Consider the following 23,942-nt stretch of genomic DNA (forward strand, 5'->3'; position numbering starts at 1 on the left):
GCTACTTCCTGCTGGGCAGAAAGGTGGCCCCCCAATCCTCTCAACTATACGACAGCAAAGGTTTTTGTTTAAAGAACCAAAAAAAAAAAAAGGCAGGAAACGATTTTTGATTTTCAACAGCCAGGTTGCTTTCAGTATTCTCCCAAGGCTGCCAATAGCATCTGCAACAAGAAGGCAAGGAAAAGCGCCTCAAAAAGTTACTGATCTTAATTATGAATTTCCATGGTTTAATCTATTTGAAATGTCAACCATAATGTATCATATCTGATCTGTGGTTTTGGATTTTTTTTATTTTGTGTTACAAAACTACAGCATTCTTTTGTGTTTCTTTAAAAAAACAAACCAGAATTCCCTATTTTTCTAATTCCAACATCCTTGCAAGGGATTTAACATTCTGGTCATTGATATGAACCTTCAGCTCTACCTCCAGCTTAACAACATTTTCTGAATATGGAGGGTGTCACAGGGTCAATCACCACACTGGCACCTCCTGCTGCCCGTTTCGGGAATTAGCTCTGGTCAGCAGGTGTGCCATCTGGTGATGGTGGCTCTCCCGTCCTTGTCTCCGCCTGCAGACCCACTGCAGTTTCAGTCTCACTGCCTCTGCTTTGTAGCACAGCCCTCCGGCCATGTCACAATCCAGGTTCCCCCCTTCCGGGGGACTCCTTCCGCAACAGTCTAGTCACTCCTTGCAGCGGCTTGACAGTCCATAGCCTGGCCGCTTCTTCAGTGGCGAGTGGAGGGGGCGAGACCCAGGCCCGCCCACTACTCTAGTTCCCAGCCCAGGGTCCCTGCAAACAACAGCTTCCTGCTGGCCCTCCTTTCTTTCTCCACCAGTCTGTCTCAGCTCCCTGGCCCACTTCCACTCAGCCCCAGCACCTTTGGCTTCTGCCTCTGGCTGCTTCACCCTCTTCCCAGGGCGTTGGGCTTGCACATCCTAGCAGTCCTGTTCATGGTGCTAGTTCAGCAGCCCTCTAGGAAGCCAGTCCCCTCCCTTCAGCTTCCTGCAGCAGACTGACTTGCTCTGGCCTGCAGCTTCCTTTTATATGGGCTGGCTTGGCCCTGATTGGCTGATCCAGCCAGTGCCCAAATTGGCTGTTTCCTTGCAGCCCTCCAGGCTGGGTTTTAACCATTTCAGGGCCAGTGCAGGGCAGACGCCCCATCACAGGGAGGGTATATCCTGTGGAACCTAAGTGGGAAAGGAGAATATTATTTCAACTTGGGAGTCTCTTCTATTGATTAGCTGTAAGATACCCTTTGAACAATAAGGTTCTTTTCTCACTTTGTCTCTTGTACTTTTAGTTCTAATGGAAAGGCCAGTGTTCCGTTCACCATCCCTGACACCATCACGGAATGGAAAGCCAGCGCCTTCTGCCTGGAAGAGGAGGCTGGGTTTGGCATATCCCCATCTACCTCCTTGAAGGCCTTCCAGCCCTTCTTTGTTGATTTGACCCTGCCCTACTCCATTGTCCGAGGGGAAAAGTTTAATTTAATAGCCAATGCCTTCAACTACCTGAACAAATGTATCCAGGTACAGTATGTCCTTTCCTTTTCCTTCCTGAACCCCTCTTAGTAGTGTTTCCAGCAAGGCTCTACCTCTTGCAGCTAGAGCAGAATGCAGCAGCAACGCAGAACGAAGCATTCACAATCCCATTCCAGCCACTTGGCCTTCTTTACACTGGCTTCCTACACAGTAGTGGAGTGATTTCTTTTAAGCTGGGTTTAGCTACAGGATGCTGATCTATCCTTTAATGGAGAAGGAACTTATTATAACTGAGAACTCATTCTGGCAGGTATTTACTTCCTGATATAACCCTCCTTTCAGGGGTCTGTCCTTTGGCATTTGGTGTTCTTTGTCATATCGCTGTTTGAAATGGGAGTACGTTAAAGCGCAATACAGAACTTTTCATGGTAGCATGGTCCACACAGACAATTAGTGCATGGTATGCTCGTGTGTTGTAGATTCATACCATGGCTTGCCATGTACTACCTTGCCTTGTAGACAAGCCGTCAGAGAGGATATTGGCCAGGGTATTGGAATAAGTCATTTTGCAAAGTACAATTTGCTTTCTACTTGAATGGCCACAGTAGATGGGCATAAAGGTCAGGGTTTATTATCTCCTCTGAAGAATGCCCCATCCCTCCTACCTGTGTTGTACCTCTCTACCCCAGGACAGCTCTAAGGTGACGTCAGTGGGTACGCTGCAGAATCAGTCTCTGGAGGAGATCAACAAACCTTCCTTTTGTCCCCCAGCCAAGCATTAGGAACAGCCTGTGCAATATTATTTTGTCTCCCTCTCTCAGATCAGTACCATACTGGAAGAGTCCAGGGATTACAAGATAGAGCCCCTTTCCCAAGAGGGCAACACTGCAAAGGTGTGTGCCAACGAGAGGAAAACCTCCTCCTGGACTATTATTCCTCAAAAACTGGGTAAGCTTCTCTGCCTTTGTCTTTCTCATGGCACATTGCTGGTTTGTCCAGTCTCACTCCGGAATTCTCTATCACACGATACCCTGCCTGCTAACCTACAGACAGGAACTGCTGCTATCTGTACCAGACTTCACTGAAGCAGCTCTGCTGAACTCCCCTGGCACAATCTCTGCAGGCACATGACAGTGAAGTAGGACCCCGTGTTCTGCCTCTGTTCTTGTTCCTGACAGTTCATTCCTCTCATGTCCCAGAAAGGACCATTCAGCTCATCTGGTTTTATGTGAAACATTTGCAGGAGTCCACTTGCCTAAGATATTTCTGTGCATAATCCCCACCTCTGCCCAAACTTGGGAACTTGCTCCTTGTCAACAGAGAATTTTAAATGCCTGAGTCTTGGTCTTAGCTCACTGAAACCCACAAATATCTAAAGCTTTAATCACCATGGTCTGGACATTGAAAATTTACACATCAACAACCAAGATCAGAAATCATTCAATAACAACAAAATGTGCTAGGAATATTGGACCAGAGATTGGCATAGCTCTATTGACTTCAGTAAGGTTCCAGTGAGGATCTGGCTTTAAGTTTTCAATACTTTCTTTTCAAAAGTAGCCTTTGTGTGAAATGGTTTGGAGATTTGTATGTGTAGAAAGATGGAAGTACAACATTATTTTTTAATTTACAAAAACTTCCCCCAAAGAGTTTGCCATTGTGGTTCAAATTTCATAATAGGATCATTTTTAAAGTTCAGAAATAAAAACAACAGATTGATTTACTTCAAACTGGCATTCAAAAAGCCTGACATGTAAACAATTTTACTGAACCTAGAGAGTAATCATGAACTCTTAGAAGCTAAAATAATTTTTCTGTCCAAAATTATAGCACGGTAAAGAGCAGGCTTATAATAGATCCCTGGCTGCAAAGTTAACAATAGAAAAGCTACTGTGTCTCCAGAGTAATTGAATTTTTGTTAGGTTACAGTTTGTACTGATTAAAAAGGTATTGGCACCTTCTTCCCATTTCCATGGTGCTGGTACTTGCAAGAGATTAAGTGAAGTTCTGCCAAGCTGCCCTATAAGTGTCAGGTGGGCAGGATTCACCAGTAGTTGTCTCTTCATTGGTGAATTCTGTCTGTGATGAGATGTATTAAACAATGACCAGAATTCATTCACACTGCTGGGTGACTTGGAAGAGAGGGAATTTCCCAGAGTTCCCTCAGGCCACCCTAGGAGGAGTGAATTCATGCCAGTATAATTCTAGGCTTTCAGGATTAATTTTCTTTCTTGGGCTTGTGGGGGGTTTCTTTCAGGTAATGTGAGCTTCGCGGTTACTGCTGAGACAAAGTCGAGTGACACATCTCAGGAGCAGGGGATAGAACGTGTGGACACTGTCATGCAGATGCTGTTAGTTGAGGTATGATAAAAAATCCCAACTCTGTGGGAGAGAGAAATGGTCTCTCTGGGGTATGCATCTCTTTTAATTTGATTTGACTCTCCCTCTCCAAAACATCCTGTGAGAGCATCAACTCAGGGTCTGAGGCAAGTTCTATTTTTTCCCACCTGTCTTGGGGTAGGTCAGCTGGCTGATCGGTTGAACAGTGACCCTGAGACTCTGTCCAAAATGCTGTCTTGGGAAGCCCATGGGATGCATGTGATCCTTGGAGGAACTAGTGAGCCAGGCTGCAACCCACAGAGCAGTTATGGCATCAAAGTTCAACCCACTTTCTCCAAACTAGTTGCCAAACGCTCTACCAACATGGCCAGTACTGGAATTTCACCATCTCCCATATCTTGTGACTGGATTCACTTGGTTGGATTCTGCTGTCAGTTAAGCCTTACATCCATGTAGCTGTTATGAAACCAGCACATATTGTCAGCAGAAACAGAACTAGGGACCTTCATCACCAAAAATAAAAGCTCTTCCACGTGAGCTAAAGGAGCACCTCCTTTGGCTATGTGCAAGGAGCAATCTGTCTTTTATCCTCTTTCCCACTAGAGGGAGACATTTTTCCAGGTACATAGCCAGAGTGGTGCACAGGGGCCATTAGTGGGCTTGTCCAGATGTAACCGAGGACAGAATTTGCACTAATTTATGACATCTGGCATATTACTGCAGCCAGTCACTCATGGGGTCAAAATTTGCCTTCATTTACACCTGTGGAAGCCCAGTGAAGTCAGTGGGGAAGAGATGATCTCAGACTTTGGGGAAGTTCTTTTCCACACATTTGGTGCCTTTGGCCCATTTCTATAGGGATGTTGCAGGGGTGCAGATAAAGGGCCAGGATTTGTCCTATGATCTCTAGGGCAGCTGCTGCACCAAAGGAAGCTGGAACTGTGACCAGCTCTCCTCAGCTGTGAATTTCTCCAGCACATCTCCCAGCTGCCTTCCTGGTGGAGAGGAATGGTACACAAAGACCAAAGGCTGCTGGGTGCCAAGATGGGGAGGGAGTGATGCCACTGGAATGGAAGGGCAGTCACCTTCACTCAGTAGTCTGGGGGCAGCCTGTTACAATGCTGCACGCTACAAATTTACGCTTTCCAGCATTATTTTGTTTCTGGTTTCATTGTTATGTCTGTTCCTCTCCTCTTCCTCCCTCTCCACTTCCCTGCTGCCAACCAGCCGGAAGGCATCAAAAAGGAGGTGACTGAGAGCTCCCTCATTTGCACAAAAGGTAAGGGCATCTCTCCAAATTCCCTCCTGTAAGGCAGCCATGGCTACAAATTCAGCAAGTGATTGCTATCAGAGAGATTTCCAGATTAAAACACTTTTCAGCCAGGGCCCTTCCCTGCCCTAATTAATAGCCCCTTAGTTCTTTGAAATTGAAAGAGTTGTCGCAATATGTTTCACTCTGTAGTTGTTTGTTTGCTTTTCATGTCAGTCCTTTTGGATCATTAAAATTATGTGATTGGTTTCGCTTGCAGGCCCTCAGGCAGTGGCACAACCCTGTTCTATTCTAATTCTGTCCATGGGAGGTAGTGGCTAGTGTGTATATGCACAACTACCCTCCAATGAGTAGAATTAAAACCACTCAACTGTGTATCATAGGGTGTGTCTACATTGCAATCAGAGGTGTGAGTGTAGCATATGTAGATTTACCCGAGCTAGTTTAATCTAACTACAGCAAATAACAATAGTAATGAAGCCATGGCAGCACTGGCTAACCACTCGAGTACATATCCAGGATCCCAGGCTTAAACTGTATGACCATTGTTGGAAAGAAGGTACTATAGAAGGGAAAGTTAGTGGTTCAAAAAAAGAGATTTATTATTTATTATTATTATATCTTACCAACAGGCAAAGCTGTCTCTGAAATGGTGTCTCCAAAGCTGCCAGCGAACCTGGTGCAGGGATCAGCCAGAGCTTCTTTTTCTGTCCTCGGTAAGTTTAATGTTTATACTAAGAATAAAGGTCTTGAGTCTCCCCTGGCCTTAACCTTGTGTTGTCACTGACACCAGTGCAAAATGAGTGTAGAGTGGGTATACAACACTGTCAATCTAAGTTGTTAGCATTTCACATCCCCTTTGCAAAGCTGTGAATAACCATAAGAGCTGGTCCGAATTTTTCCAACAAAATGTTTTTCCATTGGAAGATGCTGATTCAACTAAATTGCAACATTCTGCAGGAACATATCATAATTTTGACAAAAAAAGTCAAAACATTTAGTTTCAATAAAGATCAGCCTTGTCGAAATGAAAAGAATGTTTTGATAAGGTTGAAATAAAATGTCATTTAGATTTTTCTGAAGCAAAACTTTGGAGTTTCATTTTGTAGGAAATCTTGACATTTCATTTTTTCATTCCAATTTGGAATGAAAAGAAAATTGGTATTTCAGAATTTCCCACTGAATGGGAATTCCAGGATCTGAGAAGCTCCAATAGCTACGCAAGGTGCAAAGAAGTGGAAATACTGAACCATGGGAACTGTTGATCTGAAATTAATGAGCATAATTTTGAACTGAGTCTGGTTCTTTAAAAAGTGTCTTTCTGGCTCAATGTGAGGTGCAGTGAGGCTGGCCCCAGTGACCACACTGGAGAAATGAATCCTAGCAATGACATATCCACAGGCTAAATGCTGCTCTCAGTTAAGCCCATGCAACTCCCCGCAAGTCAATCACCTTGAAATTGCAGCATGGGGAGAATGTGGCTTCAAGAACACAGCCTGTTTTTTAAAAGGGTAACAGCTATTTCTTAGCTCCCAACTCAATACTGATGCTCAGATGTTCTTTACTCTTGATTCCTATTTCCTTAGATCTTCCCTATTTGTCTCATTTGTCTGCAGCTCTATATTTTAAAAATTAATGGCCTAAGAAACTACCCATGCGGAGCAATTTCTCTTTCTCCCCCAGGCTTTGTGTTCTGCACTGTAATTTCTCTGTCAGTCAGTATCTGTCTGCAAATTCATGATCTGGTAAAATAAAACAGTGTATACTGTAATGTATTAAATACCAACTCTGAACTCCACTGACTCCCTCTGTCTCCCATTCCTCAGGGGACCTCCTGGGCATGACCATGAGGAACATGGAGAATCTTCTCCAGATGCCCTATGGCTGTGGGGAGCAGAACATGGTCCTGTTCGCTCCCAACATCTACATCCTGGACTATCTGAATAAGACAGGGCAGCTGACTAAAGAGATCAAATACAAGGGCATTGGATACTTAACAAGCGGTGAGAAGTTTAAGATTCCTCCTTATAATCCTGTGGCCGATTTTGCTGAAATGCCATTCTAGTTCCAGTGTACATGCAATAGTTATTGATGGCTTAGAAAGCCCCAGAGGTGTGCATGATGGTACCTTACAGGACACAAGCTGTTAGAATTCATAGCCAGTGAAATAACTCACTAAAACTGTTTTTATTCTTCAGTCCAAAACTCTTCAGCCTCAATTTATCAGAGAACAAAACAGGTCCATTACTGGGGTTAGAAAATATGTTCTTCTTGTTTTGGTTGCAGGATACCAGAAGCAGTTGTCATACAAACACCCGGATGGATCCTACAGTTCGTTTGGGACCAGAGATGAGGAAGGGAGCACCTGGTGAGAGCTGGGAAGCTGTTTAGGGACCTGGGATAGGAGAGGAAGCTGTTTATGGTGTGGAACGGAAAGACCTCAACAATCTGATTCTGTAGTCAGGGACAGAAGTGCCAGCAGGCGGACTGCTGACTCAGGGGGGTATGGAGCCTTTCACCTCTACGGCACTGGTTACAGTCCATCCCCAGGATCGGGGAAACTGATGGCCCAGGACTAGGGAATGGGAGATAAAGCCTTTCACCTCTAAGACATTAAAATCATAGAATCATAGAATATCATGGTTGGAAGGGACCTCAGGAGGTCATCAAGTCCAACCGACCTGCTCAAAGCAGGACCAATCCCCAATTAAATCATCCCACCCATCTCAAGCCTGACCTTAAAAACCTCTAATGAAGGAGATTCCACCACCTCCCTAGGTAACCCATTGCACTGCTTCACCACCCTCCTAGTGAAAAAGTTTTTCCTAACATCTAACCTAAACCTCCCCCACTGTTATTTACTATTTACATGTGTATAGTGTCCTTCTGTCAGGATAATTTCCCATCACCAACAAAAGAATCATAGAATATTAGGGTTGGAAGAGACCTCAGGAGGTCATCTAGTCTAATCCCCTGCTCAAAGCAGGACCAACACCAACTAAATCATCCAGCCAAGGCTTTGTCAAGCCGGGCCTTAAAAACCTCTAAGGATGGAGATTCCACCACCTCCCTAGGTAACCCATTCCTGTGCTTCACCACTCTCCCAGTGAAATAGTGTTTCCTAATATTCAACCTAGACCTCCCACACTGCAATTTGAGACCATTGCTTCTCGTTCTGTCATCTGCTACCATTGAGAACAGCCTAGATCCATCCTCTTTGGAACCCCCTTTCAGGTAGTTGAAAGCAGCTATCAAATCTCCCCTCATTCTTCTCTTCTGCAGACTAAACAATCCCAGTTCCCTCAGCCTCTCTTCACAAATCATATGCTCCAGCCCCCTAATCATTTTTGTTTCCCTCCGCTGGACTCTTTCCAATTTTTCCACATCCTTCCTGTAGTGTGGGGCCCAAAACTGGACACAGTACTCCAGATGAGGCCTCACCAGTGTCGAATAGAGGGGAACGATCACGTCCCTCGATCTGCTCTCTATGCCCCTACTTATACATCCCAAAATGCCATTGGCCTTCTTGGCAACAAGGGCACACTGTTGACTCATATCCAGCTTCTTCTCCACTGTAACCCCTAGGTCCTTTTCCGCAGAGCTGCTGCCTAGCCATTCAGTCCCTAGTCTGTGGCAGTGCATGGGATTCTTCCGTCCTAAGTGCAGGACTCTGCACTTGTCCTTGTTGAACCTCAACAGATTTCTTTTGGCCCAATCCTCTAATTTGTCTAGATCCCTCTGTATCCTATCCCTACCCTCCAGCGTATCTACCACTCCTCCCAGTTTAGTGTCATCTGCAAATTTGCTGAGGGTGCAGTCCACGCCATCCTCCAGATCATTAATGAAGATATTGAACAAAACCGGCCCCAGGACCGACCCTTGGGGCACTCCACTTGATATCGGCTGCCAACTAGACATGGAGCCATTGATCCCTACCCGTTGAGGTGGACTGGATTGCTTAAGGGAATAGGGCAATGGTAAAGGGAGCCTTTCGCCTCCAGATTTTGATGCAGGTTTTGGTGTGGTGGGTAGGTGAGGGGAATGGCTAGCTTGGTGAAGCTTACACCACAGCAGTGTGAATTGTACCTGTTCTGTGCATGAACAGAGAACATCACTCTTTAGGGTTTGTCAGTCTAGTCTGCCGGGCTGCCTGTCAATCATGCAGCTTTCACTGCTAAGTGTTTGGGGGCATCCTGCCCTTCTGTGTGTGGGGTGTGGAACACTGCCCCAGCAGGAAACATACAGGTGTTCATGCCCTTTCTCTAGGAATTGCTCTGCTGAGGGAGAGTTCTGTGGGTCAGGAAAATGAGCCTCGAAACATGGTGCCTCTACTCAAAGTTCTCTCAGTCCCACCTCTGTGTCTAGTGTGCAGACTTCTGCAGCTAGCACTGCTTGCCAGGGGATGGTCATGGGGAAATCATGGAGTGGAGGTTTAAATGAGACCAGTTTGGGCTCTGGATTCTGCCTCCTCCAGCCACCCCTGTGGAAGGTGGTAGCAGAATAAAGAGATATTCCCTGCTCCTCATTCCAGTTGTGTGGTTCACTTGCAGGCTCACTGCTTTCGTATACAAGTCTTTTGCACAAGCCAAACGCTACATATATATCGATGATGATGTCCAATCTCAAACCCTGACCTGGCTGGCAAGTAAACAGAAGCCAGACGGCTGCTTCCAAAATGTTGGGGACCATTTCAACAATGCCTTGAAGGTGAGTGATCTTAGCTTTCTCCCAAGCTTCCAGTCCTGCCACAGGGATATAACTGTCCAGCCACTGCCAAATTGCTATCCTTATCCCCAAATGTTCAACCCTTTCATTGGGATAAGCTGCCCTCTAGCAGCTGTCCCATGGACAGAATATAATTCCTACTAGTACTGATAGACAATGCAATAGAAACGGGTGTGTTTATGAGCCAAAGGTTCTGGGTTTTATTCCGCAATGCTGCATATATGCATTTATAGCTAAGGACCACGGGGCCATATTCTGCTGTATTATCCAAGTGTAAGCTCTGAGTAAACCTATTTAAGTCCTTCTGCCTTTATATTGGTGTAACCGAGAGTAGAATTTGACCCCCTGTTTTTTGTATGTGCACCCAACACATGGATTCCTTATAATGTCTAGTCTGGCTGGTAGTTGAGTATTTCACTTGTATACATTTTGGTTTAGCCAGGGCATATTGATCTCCTTTTTCCTTGTGTTCTGCTCAGGGTGGAGCAGAAGATGGACTTTCACTCACAGCCTATGTCACTGCAGCATTGCTTGAAGCCGGACTCCCCAGCTCGGTATGAATTAAGTGCTACCCTGCCTTATTAGATTGGTCAGTCATATATCACAAACAGCGTGGAAGTGAGAATCTGTGCCTCATCTCTACTCTTCAGTGAGGTCTTAAATACTGGTTTTTGCACACTGAGTGTCTATATGGCCATATCAAGGGGTCTGTACCCAATTATGTAACATAATTATTATGTGTAAATGGCCTCACAAATGCACTGGATACTTAATGCATGATATCAGTTAGTCATGTCTTGTGTCCCCAGTTTAACTGCAGTTATGGATTCACACATCAATAGAAAATCTTAGCTCTCAAGAACAGTCCAGTTGTGTTAGAAAACAGAGTTCCTTAAAGGCAGAATCCAGCTCAATTTTTTTTAGTGTACACTATACAGCTGTTCTAGCTTCTAGCCTTGCAAACTCATTCTAGGACCTTTGCCTGAAGCTGTGTTTTCATTTTTCAACATCATGATTGCAATGGAGAGGAAAGATGTGGTCTGGGTGCTAGCCTGGGACATGGGAGGCCTGAGTTCAATGCCCTGCTCTGCTACAGACTTCCTGCAAATCACTTCATCTCTCTGTTTCTCTTCTAAAATGGGGATGATGATGATAACATAAGAATGGCCATACTGGGTCAGACCAATGGTTACTCTAGTGCAGGATCCTGTCTCCCAACAGTGGCCAGTTCCAGGTGCTTCAAAGGGAATGAACAGAACAGGGCTATTTTCAAGTGATCCATCTCCTGTCATCCAGTCCCAGCTTCTGGCAGTCAGAGGTTTAGGGACATTTGGAGCATGGGGTTGCATTCCTGACCACCTTGGCTAACAGCCACTGATGGTCCTGTCCTCCATGAACTTATCTAATTCTTCTGTGAACCCAGTTATACTTTTGGCCTTCACAACATCCCCTGGCAATGAGTTCCACAGGTTGACTGTGCATTGTGTGATGAAATACTTCCTTTTGTTTGTTTTAAACCTGCTACCTATTAATTTTATTGGGTGACCCTTGATTCTTGTGTTATGTGAAGGAGTAAATAACACTTCCTTATTCACTTTCTCCACACCATTCATGATTTTATAGACCTCTATCAGATCCCCCCTTAGTCATCTCTTTTCCAAGCTGAACAGTCCTTTTAATCTATCCTCATACGGAAGCTGTTCCATGCCACTAATAATTTTTGTTGCCTTTGTCTGTACTATTTTCCATTCTCATATATCTTTTTTGTGATGAGGCAACCAGAACTGCACGCAGTATTCAAGACGTGGGCATACCATGGCTTTATATAGTGGCATTATGATATTTTCAGTCTTATTAACTATCTCTTTCCTAATGGTTCCTAACGTTCTGTTAGCTTTTTTGACTGCCACTTAACACTGAGCAGATGTTTTCAGAGAACTATCCATGATGACTCCAAGATCTCTTTCTTGAGCGGTAACAGCTAATTTAGACCCCACCATTTTGTATTTATAGTTGGGATTATGTTTTCCAATGTGCAGTACTTTGCATTTGTAAACATTGAATTTCATCTGTCATTTTGTTGCTCACTTATCTACCCCTTTTTCTAGATAATTTATGAATATGTTGAATAGGACCGGTCCCAGTACAGACCTCTGGGGAACACCACTATTTACCTTTCTCCATTCTGAAAACTACCCCTTGTTTCCTATCTTTTAGCCAGTTACTGATCCATGAAAGGGCCTTCCTTTTCTCATGGGGATGTTGTAAGGATAAATACATTAAAGATTGTGAGGCACTCAGATACGATGGTGGTAGGGACCAGATAGGGACCTAAGAAAGACAGTAATAAAACATTCTCCAGGATCAATTTGTTTCTTTAGTTACACCTGTGCAATCCCATTATCACCATATTAACACTCACCAGATGTATCTGTGACTGTGCAGGTGGAAGATAGTTAACAAGTCCCTTGTTGATGTATGAGCCGGAATAGAGTCCAGCTCATTCATCCAGAGTTGGAATAATTCTGCAAGTCTGATAGAAGTGAAAATTTATTTTTGTCACTAAAGTCAGCAAATAAATAATAGTAATAATAATAATAATAATAATTAATAATGCCTAGTTCTAGTCACACTTTTCATTGGTTGATCTCAAACTATTTTACAAAGAGGGCACTATCATTATCCTCATTCTACAGATGTGAAAACTGAGGCACAGAAAAACAAAGTGACTTAGTCATCAAGCTGGCAAGAGGCAGAGCTGGGAATAAAACCCAGGTCCCCCTAGGCCTAATCCAGCAGGTGTGTTGGTAAGAAGGTGCCATTTCTTCATGGTCACTTTTCAGAAGAGACCTCCTCTTTAAGAGATCTTCCTGCACTCTGCAGCCCCTTTGGAAGTGAACATGCCATATGCTCAGCATGAGATTCCAGTGATGGATGATTAAATAACAGTTGAAATCTGTAAGGAGAAGCTGATGCACTAAACTGAATACCAAACAAACCTAAACCACATTTTTATTGATAGCACAAAGTGGTCCAGAATGGTCTGTCCTGCTTGGACGCTGCATCTGTCAGGAATGTGGACAATGTTTATTACCAAGCTCTGCTGGCTTACACTTATGGCTTAGCTGGTAACGAGGAGAAATGGAGATTCTTCTTGAAGGAGCTGGACAAATCGGCTACAAAAGTTGGTGAGTGTCATTTGAGTTTTCCCATGAGATAACCATTGAGAGCGGTTTGAGAGCAGAATAGCCTGTGGTATGAAAAACGTCAGTCTTTGATGTCCAGCCCCTGCTACTTTCCCATTCCACAGCAACCTTGGTTGGACTTATCTCCAAAGTGGAATATGAATTCTGTGAATGTCTCTTTACCTTGTGGACTATGCAGAAGGGGAAACTGAGGCCTGATGTTCTTGCAGTTTCATTTTCCTTTCTTTTTATAGACCCCTGTTTGCACTCCTTCCCTTCTACCATGCCCTCTCTCTGGAAATAGATCCTGGGTCTCTTGCAGTTCAGAATTCTAGCTACTGAGAAATGAGGTTGCCCTCTACAACCTCCCAGACCTGCTAGACCTGAGTGAAAGAGGGATGGGAGCAAGGGACCAGCACTGGGAATCAAGCTGTATTTCCCACATGGCAACATTGCACATTAACCATTAGAAAACTGATCAAGCTCCTCATAATCTCCTTTCTGTTCTCAGGCGGCTCAGTGCACTGGGAGCGGAAAGAGAAGCCCTTGGCAGAAAAATTCCCCTCCTTCAACTCCCGTGCTGCCTCTGCTGAGATTGAGATGACCTGCTATGTGATACTGGCGCTGCTCCAGGGCCCCACCCTGACTCCAGAGGAGTTATCATACGTAGCTCAGATCGTGCAGTGGGTCGCTAAACAGCAGAATGCATATGGAGGCTTCTCCTCCACACAGGTAAATATTGCTTCTGTTCAAAGGAATAGACCCTGAAAACAGTCAAGCTCTCACGCTGGATCCCCATGCCCCTCCACTGCTGGGAGAGTGCCCCTAGAGAGGACCTAGGGATTCTGAAACTTCCCTCTCCCATTGTTCCAAAATAGACTAAATCTGGTGCAAAAGCCATTTATCTGACTGGGGTTTTGGAGCAGGTGGAGGGTATGGTACTGGAAGCGGGGGAGTGGGATGCTTTTTAGGAAATGATTCACCAGCTGGCTGAGTTAATTTGTTCCATTGTCTTTAATGCTGCTGGATGTCTTGTGCTCCTGTAACATTAATTGTCAGTGCACAGAGAGCTCTGCTATAGATGTCTTGGTAACCACTATTTAAATGTAAGGAAATGATGATTTGCCTGAGTTCTCATAACAAGTCAGTGGCAATCAGCAATAGAATGCAGGTGTCCTAATTCAGTTCAAGACACAAAACCACCTTCTCTCCGCTCCACTCCTTCCATTCTATCCCAGAACAGGAGGTGACAGGCTCTCTGGGGTGTATAGGAGCTGTACCAGTCTTATGCATTATATCCCGGTGGAGACTCTTTCTAATGAGGGGCCATGTTGTACTTTACAGGACACTGTTGTCGCTCTCCAAGCACTAGCCCAATATGGGTATCTCACCTTCTCAAAGGATGGTCAAAACACCGTCGACATCAGCTCCAAGGAACTTCTGAATAAGGTTTTCCAGGTGCATAACAGGAACCGCTTACTGCTGCAGCAAGTGTCCCTGCCCAGTCTCCCAGGGAATTACAGCGTAGAAGTAAAAGGCAATGGCTGTGTCTATCTGCAGGTAAACAAGGCTTCCAGCCCTTTCAGCTGATAACTCAGGAGATCTCCTCTCCTTTCCCTTCAGCAGGACTGCAGCATTACCGCAGGTGATGCAGGGGCTGCTGTGCTACATGACAATTTTTATCTCTTCTAGACAACCCTGAGATACAACATCTACCTTCCTCAAAAGGCCTCTGGGTTCTCTCTCTCCGTGGAGACAGTGAATGCCTTCTGTGAAGGCAGCTTCCTGCCAAAGTTTGACCTTGTTCTCTCAGCCAGGTAACCCCTTCCCACTGCCCTGGCTCCCTGGATGCCACATAGGGTAATGTGTCGGGGGAGGGATTTAAAAAGAGCGCACTGCAGCATACCATTGTGTAGCTGCAGTAAGGCATGCAGGACCTTCTGCTGAATGACACTGACTCCTATTGCTAACCTTTCCATCCGCTGATATAACTGAATGGGAAAGAAGGGCCATACAGTTCAGTGAGATTTCACAGGGTATTTGTGCATGTCATTGTGTTTCCTCCCCAATCGTGATCCAGTCTCTCTCGTTTCAGTTATGCTGGGAAGCGCAGTACCTCCAACATGGCCATTATTGATGTCAAGATGCTCTCCGGCTTCGTCCCTGTCAGATCGTCCCTGCAGAAGGTACAGAAAGGGAATGTTGTCAGTAAGCCACCCAAAGGGCAGCGGGCGTTAGAGGATATTACACCAGGGATTGGTTAAGAAGAGGAGCTGAGTAGCAAACTGGTGTCCTGAGTCATGTGGAGAATTCAGTTAAACCACTTGGGCCAGGGATCTAGCCACATCCCCTGTGCTTTAGCTGCTCATTTGATGAAGTGAGATTTAAACAGTAACTACTCCTGGAGAGGTTAAATGTGCTTGGCCTTGGGCACTGTGCCTCATCATCCATGTGATGTATGTGGTTCCCCATGTCTACCTGGACACCTTGCCATGTGATGTTGCCAATATATGTGTAGCACAGTTTAACAAACATGGAAGAATCTATATTTCCCTTTCCCCACTCTGTCTTGTACTATCTAACCCCCCAGGTTATGATTAATAGATTACAGGATCAGAAGGGACCACTGTGATAATCTAGTCTGACCTCCTGCATAACACCGGCCCGAGAATTTCACCTAGTATTCCTGTATCAAGGCCATATCTTGTGGTTAAGCTGAAGCTTATTTCCTAGAAAAACACCTGATCTCATGCTAAAGACTTCAAATAATGGAGGATGCAAGACATGCCTTGGTAAATTGTCCCAGTGGTTAATATCCCTCACTGTTAAAAATGTGCACCCTATTGGTAGCCTGGATTTATTTAGTTTCAGCTTCCAGCCAAGGACTCTAAGGCAGTGTTTCTCAACCTTTTTGATATCAGGGAGTGGGTTGCTGCCTTCCTGAACTGTCTCAGGGAAATCTCAGGGATCACTTACCCTGGTCCTTGAGAAACACTGCTCTAAGGCATTTCACACAAAGGCATGGAGTAGGATGCGATTTACACTTGAATGAATCCCGTAACAGGCTCAAATCCCCAGATCAAACACTCTCAAATCTGGTCTGGGAGTGGGGTTTCAATCTCAGGCCCATCTCCAGATTGGCATCTTTCAACAGCAGCTGTGGCTGGCGTATAACACAGAAATGTTTGTGAACATCAAACTATGCAACTTAACTGCCAGGGAAGTGAAAAGAGGAAGTGGTATGTGATAGAAAGCATTTCTTCTCGGAGTCTGTTCGTTCCCTGTCTGCTTTTCTCTGTGTATGTGTGTGCATTTAGAGCACATTTATCACCCTGGGATTGGGTTTATCCTTTGTGTCTGGAGCTGTATGAATTCCAGAACTTGTCTTTGGCAGTACTTTGCGTGGAATTTTTTTGTACTCTCCACATTTTCCTTTTGGGAGCAGTTAAAACAAAATTGTTATTTTTTACCATTTTTTTGCCTTTTCTTTTTTTGGCCTATTTTTATAGTGGAACTATTTTGCTCAAACAGCTACCTCACATTAAAGACCTTGCACTTTTCACTAGAAAATCAGTCAGCTTGAGCTGAAAAAAATGGTAACATGCAAAATTTTCCATTCAAATGGGTCCAATGTTGAATTCATAATAAAATTCAAAAAAAAAAAAAAGAAAGAAAAAAAGGGTGAATTTTGAGAAGTCCTGTGTTTCATTATGGTGATTGTTTAATACTCCTCTTAGGACTTCAGCAATAAATACCACTTTTTGTATTACCAATCGTGACCACTAGCTGTCACTGTGGCACCGCAAACTTGCTGTTTGTGTAGATTTGGGGATGTCTCTTGTGTTTAAAATTGGTATTATTTGCCTTGTTTAAAGCTTCAGGATGATCGTAAGGTGATGCAGGTGGATACCAAGCACAGCCATGTCTTCTTCTACTTGTCAAATGTAAGTGTGTGGAAGAATGTGCCTTTTGATGTTGTTGTTGTTGTTTCTGTAAAATTTGGAACTTAAAATGCACTCCTAAATGAATGAAATAACACATCATCAGCCAGCCTGTGTTTATTGTTGTGTACAGAGAGATTTCAGGTGTCCGTTGCCATCTCATATAATTATGAGAAAAATGATTCTGAAAAATTATGAAATTTATGAAAATTATGAAAAAATATGACAAATTATGAAAAAATGATCAGGGGGCTGGAGCACATGACTGACGAGGCGAGGCTGAGGGAACTGGGATTGTTTAGTCTGCAGAAGAGAAGAGTGAGGGGGGATTTGATAGGAGCCTTCAACTACCTGAAGGGGGGTTCCAAAGAGGATGGAGCTCGGCTGTTCTCAGTGGTGGCAGATGACAGAACAAGGAGCAATGGTCTCAAGTTGCAGTGGGGGAGGTCTAGGTTGGATATTAGGAAACACTATTTCACTAGGAGGGTGGTGAAGCACGGGAATGGGTTACCTAGGGAGGTGGTGGAATCTCCTTCCTTAGATATTTTTAAGGTCAGGCTTGACAAAGCCCTGGCTGGGATGATTTAGTCAGGGATGGTCCTGCTTTGAGCAGGGGTGGGACTAGATGACCTCCTGAGGTCTCTCCCAACCCTGATATTCTATGATTCTAATTGATAAAGTGAGCTGTTCAGATGACTTAGTCACACTATATAAATCCACTTAGAATAATGGCAATTAAGTTATGCATATTTTTTCTGTTGTCCCTGAGACCTACAAATGAGTACAGTGTAACGCAGAATATAACAGCAGTATAGTGCCATGGAAAGGGAGCTCTGTGCATTTATTATTAATCTTTACAGAAGAGCTGCACATTTCCACAGCATTTTACACATGTAGATAAACCTCCATCCCTGCCCCTAAGAGCTGATGGTCTAAATGGAACACAGCACTTTAAAGCGGGATTTGAACAATTAGAGAGAGGGCAGCTGGCAGAAACTAGACACTGTTTATGGGGGGATGGGGAAAGAGAGAGAAGGGCTTAGAAATCTCTGCTCAGAGCAATTCAGTGAAGTAGACATTAAACAAAACAAAGTCTGATGCATTTTTTCTCTCCCATTTCCAGGTGACCCAGGAGGAAATCAGTTTCTCTTTCTCGGTTGAGCAAAACCTTCCTGTGTCTGATATCAAACCTGCTTCAGTGCACCTCTATGACTACTATGAAACAGGTGGGCCTCCCTGAGCCTGAGAAGAGATCTAGTGAATCAAGCTTTAGCATGACCCAGGCTGCTGAATAACTGTAAAATCTGGTGCATTTCCCCAGCTGCAGGCCTGTCTTTCCATTTCTGCATTTGCCTTTTTTTCGCTCTCCGAGCAACAGCGAGTGGAAAGTGAGGCTTCAGTTTTTACTGATTTTATCAGCATTTACTGGTTCTACCAATTCTCAGAGGTTATGATACAGCACACTGGGCCCCAGAGGGGTCATTGGGAGTTCTCTCTCTCCACCTTCTTGTTTAATTTGAATAAAAAGAAGGATGAACAGTGGCACTCCCAAGAACTACTTATTACAAGCCACTACAGGGACGTTTGCCCTTTATCTGATTCAATGTGTGGCTTAGCCCTCGTGCCATAGATTTGGCATGATGGTAAAAATAAATGACCCAGGGTCAGCATTTCTCTCTTGTCTAGTCTGGCCTGGTTCACCCACCAACCATATCATTGCCATAATAGCTAGCAGCTAAATAATCATGGTTGTATCAGAGAGACAAGGTGGGTGAAGTAATAGCTTTTATTGGACCAACTTCTGTTCTTTCAGTCATCATCAAGTACCAAAAGCTATAGTTACCATTACACATTAAGGTCCCATGTTGTTTGCCCAGCTTTGGGATAAACACCAGGAGCTGTCTCTGCCCAGATCAGTAGAGCTGTCCAGAGGATGGGAGGGTATATTCTGCTTCCTGTGATTGTACACACTACCATCTGATCAACATAATTAGCATCAGAAATGGCTCCTCTAGTTACTGATAGTCCTCCCTTCTGAACATTGTCAGTAGGCCCAGTGGAAAGCATTGGGCACTGACCGTGCATTCTAAATCAGCCATGGAAATACGTCCCTAAACAGCTGGGGAGGCCACAACAAGATCCATTGGATGCTGGTGGAGCTGGAATATGTGTTAACCACAGATGTGCATGCACTGGGGTTGGAGCGATTTGTCACTGGAATATGAACGTTTTCTTCCTTTTCTTTTCCAGACGAGTACGCTCTTGCTGAATACAATACGCCCTGCAGTGAAGATTCAAGCGAAAACCTGCTAGGAGTCAGGAAAAGGTAACTGAGAGCAATAGACACTAGGTAGGTGTGAATGGGGAAAGAAGAGCAGAAGAGAGTTGATTCTTTGTGGAGGGGAAAATGGAAAGTAGAGAGCTGGATGTGGGATAAATCCACACACACTGCTGTGGATCAGGAAAGCCTGATCTCTGCCAACACTCCCAAAGATCCATCCTGGATCTTTCCTTCATTCCCTGAAGATCATTGCCACAGCTGCTGGTCTATCCTAACAAAGTTGAGATTGTGTGCTTAGTCCCGGAAACCCTCTCCCACCCAGGTACCCAGGTGCACACTATACATAGATGTTTCTTTTAGAAGACTGGATTCCTGGAAATCACATGTATGGCAACAAATTCCTCCCAAAATTATAATTTGTAGAGAGAAAAATAATTTCTGCATAAAAAAAAAATCTATAGATTTTAATCACTCTCTTTTTTTTCCTTTTCACCAGGAGAAATGACAGCTGTGAAAATGTGATTTTAGATCCTCATTGCCCTGAGTGATTGAGTTTGGCTAGAGCCATTTCAATAAATATCACACTCCTAATCACAGTGTGTGTGTGGATTGGTTCATTTTAATGAGGTGACACTGACACCCCTTCTCAAATGTTGTTGGTTCAGGTAGGGGAGAGTTCTGTTCACAAAGATAATTGTCCATCCACAGCCAACAGGGCCCCTTGGCTGGCAGTTGCTTCTTGGCTGGTTTGCCTTCAGCTCAGGGCATTGATTTCTTAGGTGCCCAGAAGAGTTTCATTGATAGCAGTTTTGGGGCTCCTCACCCCTTTCAGGAGAGTTGAGAGAGGAATTACCAGGAAAGTAGTGAGTGTTTAGCCTCCCAACCATGCTTCTTCTTACCAGGGGTAAAACAGGATCCTCCTCTTCCCCCGAGGTTTAAAACCCTCTTTCTGCAGTTTACTCTCAATAGATGACTGGGTTTCCTCAAAGGCATCTGGCAGAGTGGCCATTTCTATCACAGATTTTACAGCTTTATCCCCGATACGTTGCTTCACAACGTCCTTACCCATCCTCAAGAAATGTTCCTGAGCAGTGACATCAAGCAATTGTTCAAAATCTTCAACACCTTTTCCCTTAACCCATATTCATTATTACTCACACCAACACTCCTCTTAAGATTTCTAAATTTTACCCTCGTCACCTCAGGAGTAATTTGGAACATTTTTTCCAAACCATTTCTTCAAATTTTGAGTTATACTAAAGTATCCTGAATTGGCATTTTATTAAATACATTTTGAACTTTACCAGACAATTTTGCAATCAGTGTGGGGACTCTCCTGTCTTCAGGTATTTCATGGACTTCACACAGCTTTTCAAAAGTAGTGAAGTATTCCTCAATGCAGTCTGACTCTTTGTATGCAAGACACAGCTGGTCCCAATTGTGGAGTCTCAGAGTGATGGGATCTGTTGGTGACACAGGGATCGCTTTCTGCTTTTCTAACAGTTCCAGTTGGTGTTCCATTCCTTTTCTTTCTCCTCAGCCTCTTTGGCTTGTAGCTCCATGACCCTTCTGCGTGTGGCTTCCTCTCTGGCAGCCTCCACCACTGCAGCCTCTTTGCCTTGTTTCTGGGTCTTAGCTTCCAGTTGCTTTAGTTCCAAGGCTCGCTGGTGTGCTGCTGCTTGTAAGGCAGCGGTCATTTCCTTCTCCTTCAACTTCAGCTCTTTCATGTTCATTTTTATCTCTGTGTCCTTTAATTGACACTTTCTCTTTTTTCCTCTGCCTCTAACCTGAACGTGTCTAACTTTGCAATTGCTTCACTGCTGCTGCTCAATTTTATGCCTTTCTGTTTCTATTTCCCTTTCCCCAAATAAGCAAACAGAAAATAAAAAACTTTTAACCTGTTCTTTACTGTTTCCAGCCACCACCCTTTAATTTATCACTTAAAATCACTACACTAGTATTTGAGGTATAAACCTCACTCAGAAGAAGTTGTGCTCACTGTGCCACGGTGCCATTCCCCAGGTGTGGCGGCGGGGCGACGAGTCACTGGCGCAGTGCCTCTGGCTGGTTGTCCAGGGAATTAGCTCTTTCCAGCCCCAGAGCGCCGTCTGCCGGCTGATGTCTCGCCTGCCGCTGGCCCCCGTGTCCCTCCCGGACCCCGGTGCCCTTTACCCAGGGGTTCTGCCCACCACAGCAACTCACAATCTTGGTCTCCCCACTCAGGAGAACCTCCAACCCCCTATTCCCACCTTGCCTCAGTGGCTACTGCCCGTCACCATCTAGTCCCCGCTCACTGGGGCAGACTGCAGTCTGTAAAGGCCACTCATAATTGGCAAGGGGGGTTTGGACCTGCTGCCTCTGCCTATCTCTGGGCTGCCCTTCTGCAGCCCCAGTACCCTTTATGGGCCCTTAACTTGGCCTGCAGCCTGGGGTTTTGCTAAGCTGGAGCTCCCTAGCTCCCTCTGCCCTTCCCCAACACTGCTCCCTCGATATGGAGAGGGCATACACTAGCCTTTGTAAACTGAGCTGAGATTTCCCAACCACTTCAACCAAAACACACTGTTTTAAGTAAAATATAAAAGAGGTTTTATTAACTTTAGAAAGATTTTAAGTGATTATAAGTAGCAAGCTTAGAGATTAAAGTTGGTTACTTAAGACATAAAAATAAATTTACAGTCTAAATTCTACAAACTAAACAGGATTTGAATCAAGCAGTGTCTCACCCTGACAGTACAAGCAGGTTACAGATCCTCAATACACAGGCTGGGATTCTTTTCCAGCCTGGGACCACCCTCCCTCAGTTCAAAGTCTTCGTCCTCCTGACATTCCTCCAGATATTGAGTTGTCAGGGGGAGGGGTGTGGGGCGTGGAGAAAGAGGCCAAGTGATGATGTCACTTCCCCTCTTTTATATTTTATTTCAGCTTGCTGGAAATATCTTTACTGTGATGTGGGGATCAGGCAGTCCCCATTGGTCAGGCAATCTCCATCGTATACAATCTCTGGGACAGAGAATTCTTTCGTTAATGGGTGTTGATGAGCCATTAATAGTCTGCCTATTGATGGCTACTCCATTGTTGTACCTGAAAGGCTGGTTGTGGGTGTTTCCAACCTCACAACATATTTCAGTAACACACACATAACAATACTTTATAACTTTGCATATGATGAAAGCACATACATCCAAGAGGATATTAATGTTCTCCAGATCAAGACTTTTAAAATGATACCTCACAAGACATACTGTGTACAAAATATATCATAATGATATCACATTGGTGATCTAGAGGGGGTATGGTGCTACTTTGAGGTACAGAGTGTCACACTAGATCACACTTTACTATTCAAAGTTAGGAAACTGGGGATTTTTCTGATAAATTGCTACATTAAGCACATTTTAGCAATACTACCTTTCACTAACACACCTGTAATGGAGTTGTATTCCTCAATAGCACAATTAGGTTATTGTTAGTATACAATAGCCCATTTGTGATGCGTACAAACACAGTCCCTACATATATATTACACACACACACACGCACACACCAAGTTAAAAGAACATTAACATTGAAAAGTCAAACACTTGGCAGTTAGGAAATGGCAGACTTATGGTTGCCTGTGGAATCTTAATGTGATCCCTTGTACATATGCATTATGATACAGTCATTAATGACATTATCACAAACTATTTTTTCCACAGCTCCCTTCCCCACCCCCTTTTGACACATATGTAATGCAGCTTCCACTGTCTCTGGCCTCACCTTTCTCAGTTTACATTGGAGACACAGAAAAACAGGAAAAACAACATTCCTTTGTCTAGGACAAACTTGTTTATCAAGTCTGTCCCCAAAACATATTTTAGGAACATCTTTCCATCACACATACATAACTCTACTCGCCATCTGCATATACCTCACACAACGATATCCATAACCAGCATGTTGCCAGTTTTTATATGAAGTCTTACCCAATACACTCTTATAGTACAGTAATACTGTATACAAACAGTTGTTCCAATTATTTATTCTTTGGGTTTCACACCCACTGTGCTTCCCTTGGAGCCTCTGGACTCTGATTGTCACACTAAGGGCTTGTCTTCACTACCATGCTACATCGGCGCAGCTGTATCATGCTATGTTGACAGAAGAGCATCTCCCGCTGACATAGCATGGTGTAGACATCGCTTTAAGTCCATGTAACTTACATCATTCAGGGGAGTGGTTTTTTCACACCCCTGCGTGACATAAATTACACTTACTTCAGCGGTAGTGTCGACAAGCCCTCAGCTACTTAAGGTACTAGCTGAAGTCATCTTGAAACCATTAGCAATTATCTTTGAGAACTCATGAAGGACACGTGAGGTCCCAGAGGACTGGACCACTATCTATAAACACTGAAATAAAGAGGTATCAGTCAGCTTAACTTCAATACCTAGAAAGACAACGGAAGAAAGATTAAACAATCAATTTGTAAGCACTCTGAGGGTAATAGTGTTATAAGGAAAAGCCAGCATGGATTTTTCAAAGACAAACCATGCCTTACAAACCTAATTTATTTCTTTAACAGTGTTACTGTCCTAGTGGATGGGGGGAAGTAATAGACCTGAGATATCTTTATTTTAGTTAGGCTTTTGATACAGTTCCACATGACATTCTCGTAAGCAAACTGGAGAAATGTGCTCTAGATTAAATTACTATAAGGTGAGTGTATAATTGGTTG

The 23,942-nt window shown here is 44.1% G+C and overlaps 1 protein-coding gene across 1 annotated transcript in view; it reads left to right on the forward strand.

The window, feature by feature from the left end:
* LOC141984889 (ovostatin-like) overlaps positions 1–19,773 on the forward strand; it is a 47,398-nt gene extending 27,625 nt beyond the window's left edge. The window contains exons 19-36 of the mRNA XM_074948390.1: positions 1,303–1,531; positions 2,305–2,431; positions 3,741–3,844; positions 5,051–5,102; positions 5,726–5,809; positions 6,920–7,096; positions 7,380–7,461; positions 9,644–9,800; positions 10,298–10,372; positions 12,841–13,006; positions 13,515–13,735; positions 14,348–14,563; positions 14,696–14,820; positions 15,099–15,189; positions 16,879–16,947; positions 18,068–18,170; positions 19,195–19,270; positions 19,722–19,773. Of these exons, the coding sequence (XP_074804491.1) occupies positions 1,303–1,531; positions 2,305–2,431; positions 3,741–3,844; positions 5,051–5,102; positions 5,726–5,809; positions 6,920–7,096; positions 7,380–7,461; positions 9,644–9,800; positions 10,298–10,372; positions 12,841–13,006; positions 13,515–13,735; positions 14,348–14,563; positions 14,696–14,820; positions 15,099–15,189; positions 16,879–16,947; positions 18,068–18,170; positions 19,195–19,270; positions 19,722–19,773 (2,206 nt within the window). The remainder of the gene's footprint in view (positions 1–1,302; positions 1,532–2,304; positions 2,432–3,740; positions 3,845–5,050; positions 5,103–5,725; positions 5,810–6,919; positions 7,097–7,379; positions 7,462–9,643; positions 9,801–10,297; positions 10,373–12,840; positions 13,007–13,514; positions 13,736–14,347; positions 14,564–14,695; positions 14,821–15,098; positions 15,190–16,878; positions 16,948–18,067; positions 18,171–19,194; positions 19,271–19,721) is intronic.
* The last annotated feature ends 4,169 nt before the right edge of the window (positions 19,774–23,942 follow it).

The sequence above is a fragment of the Natator depressus genome, chromosome 1 (assembly GCF_965152275.1).
Source record: "Natator depressus isolate rNatDep1 chromosome 1, rNatDep2.hap1, whole genome shotgun sequence".
Taxonomy (NCBI): domain Eukaryota; kingdom Metazoa; phylum Chordata; order Testudines; family Cheloniidae; genus Natator; species Natator depressus.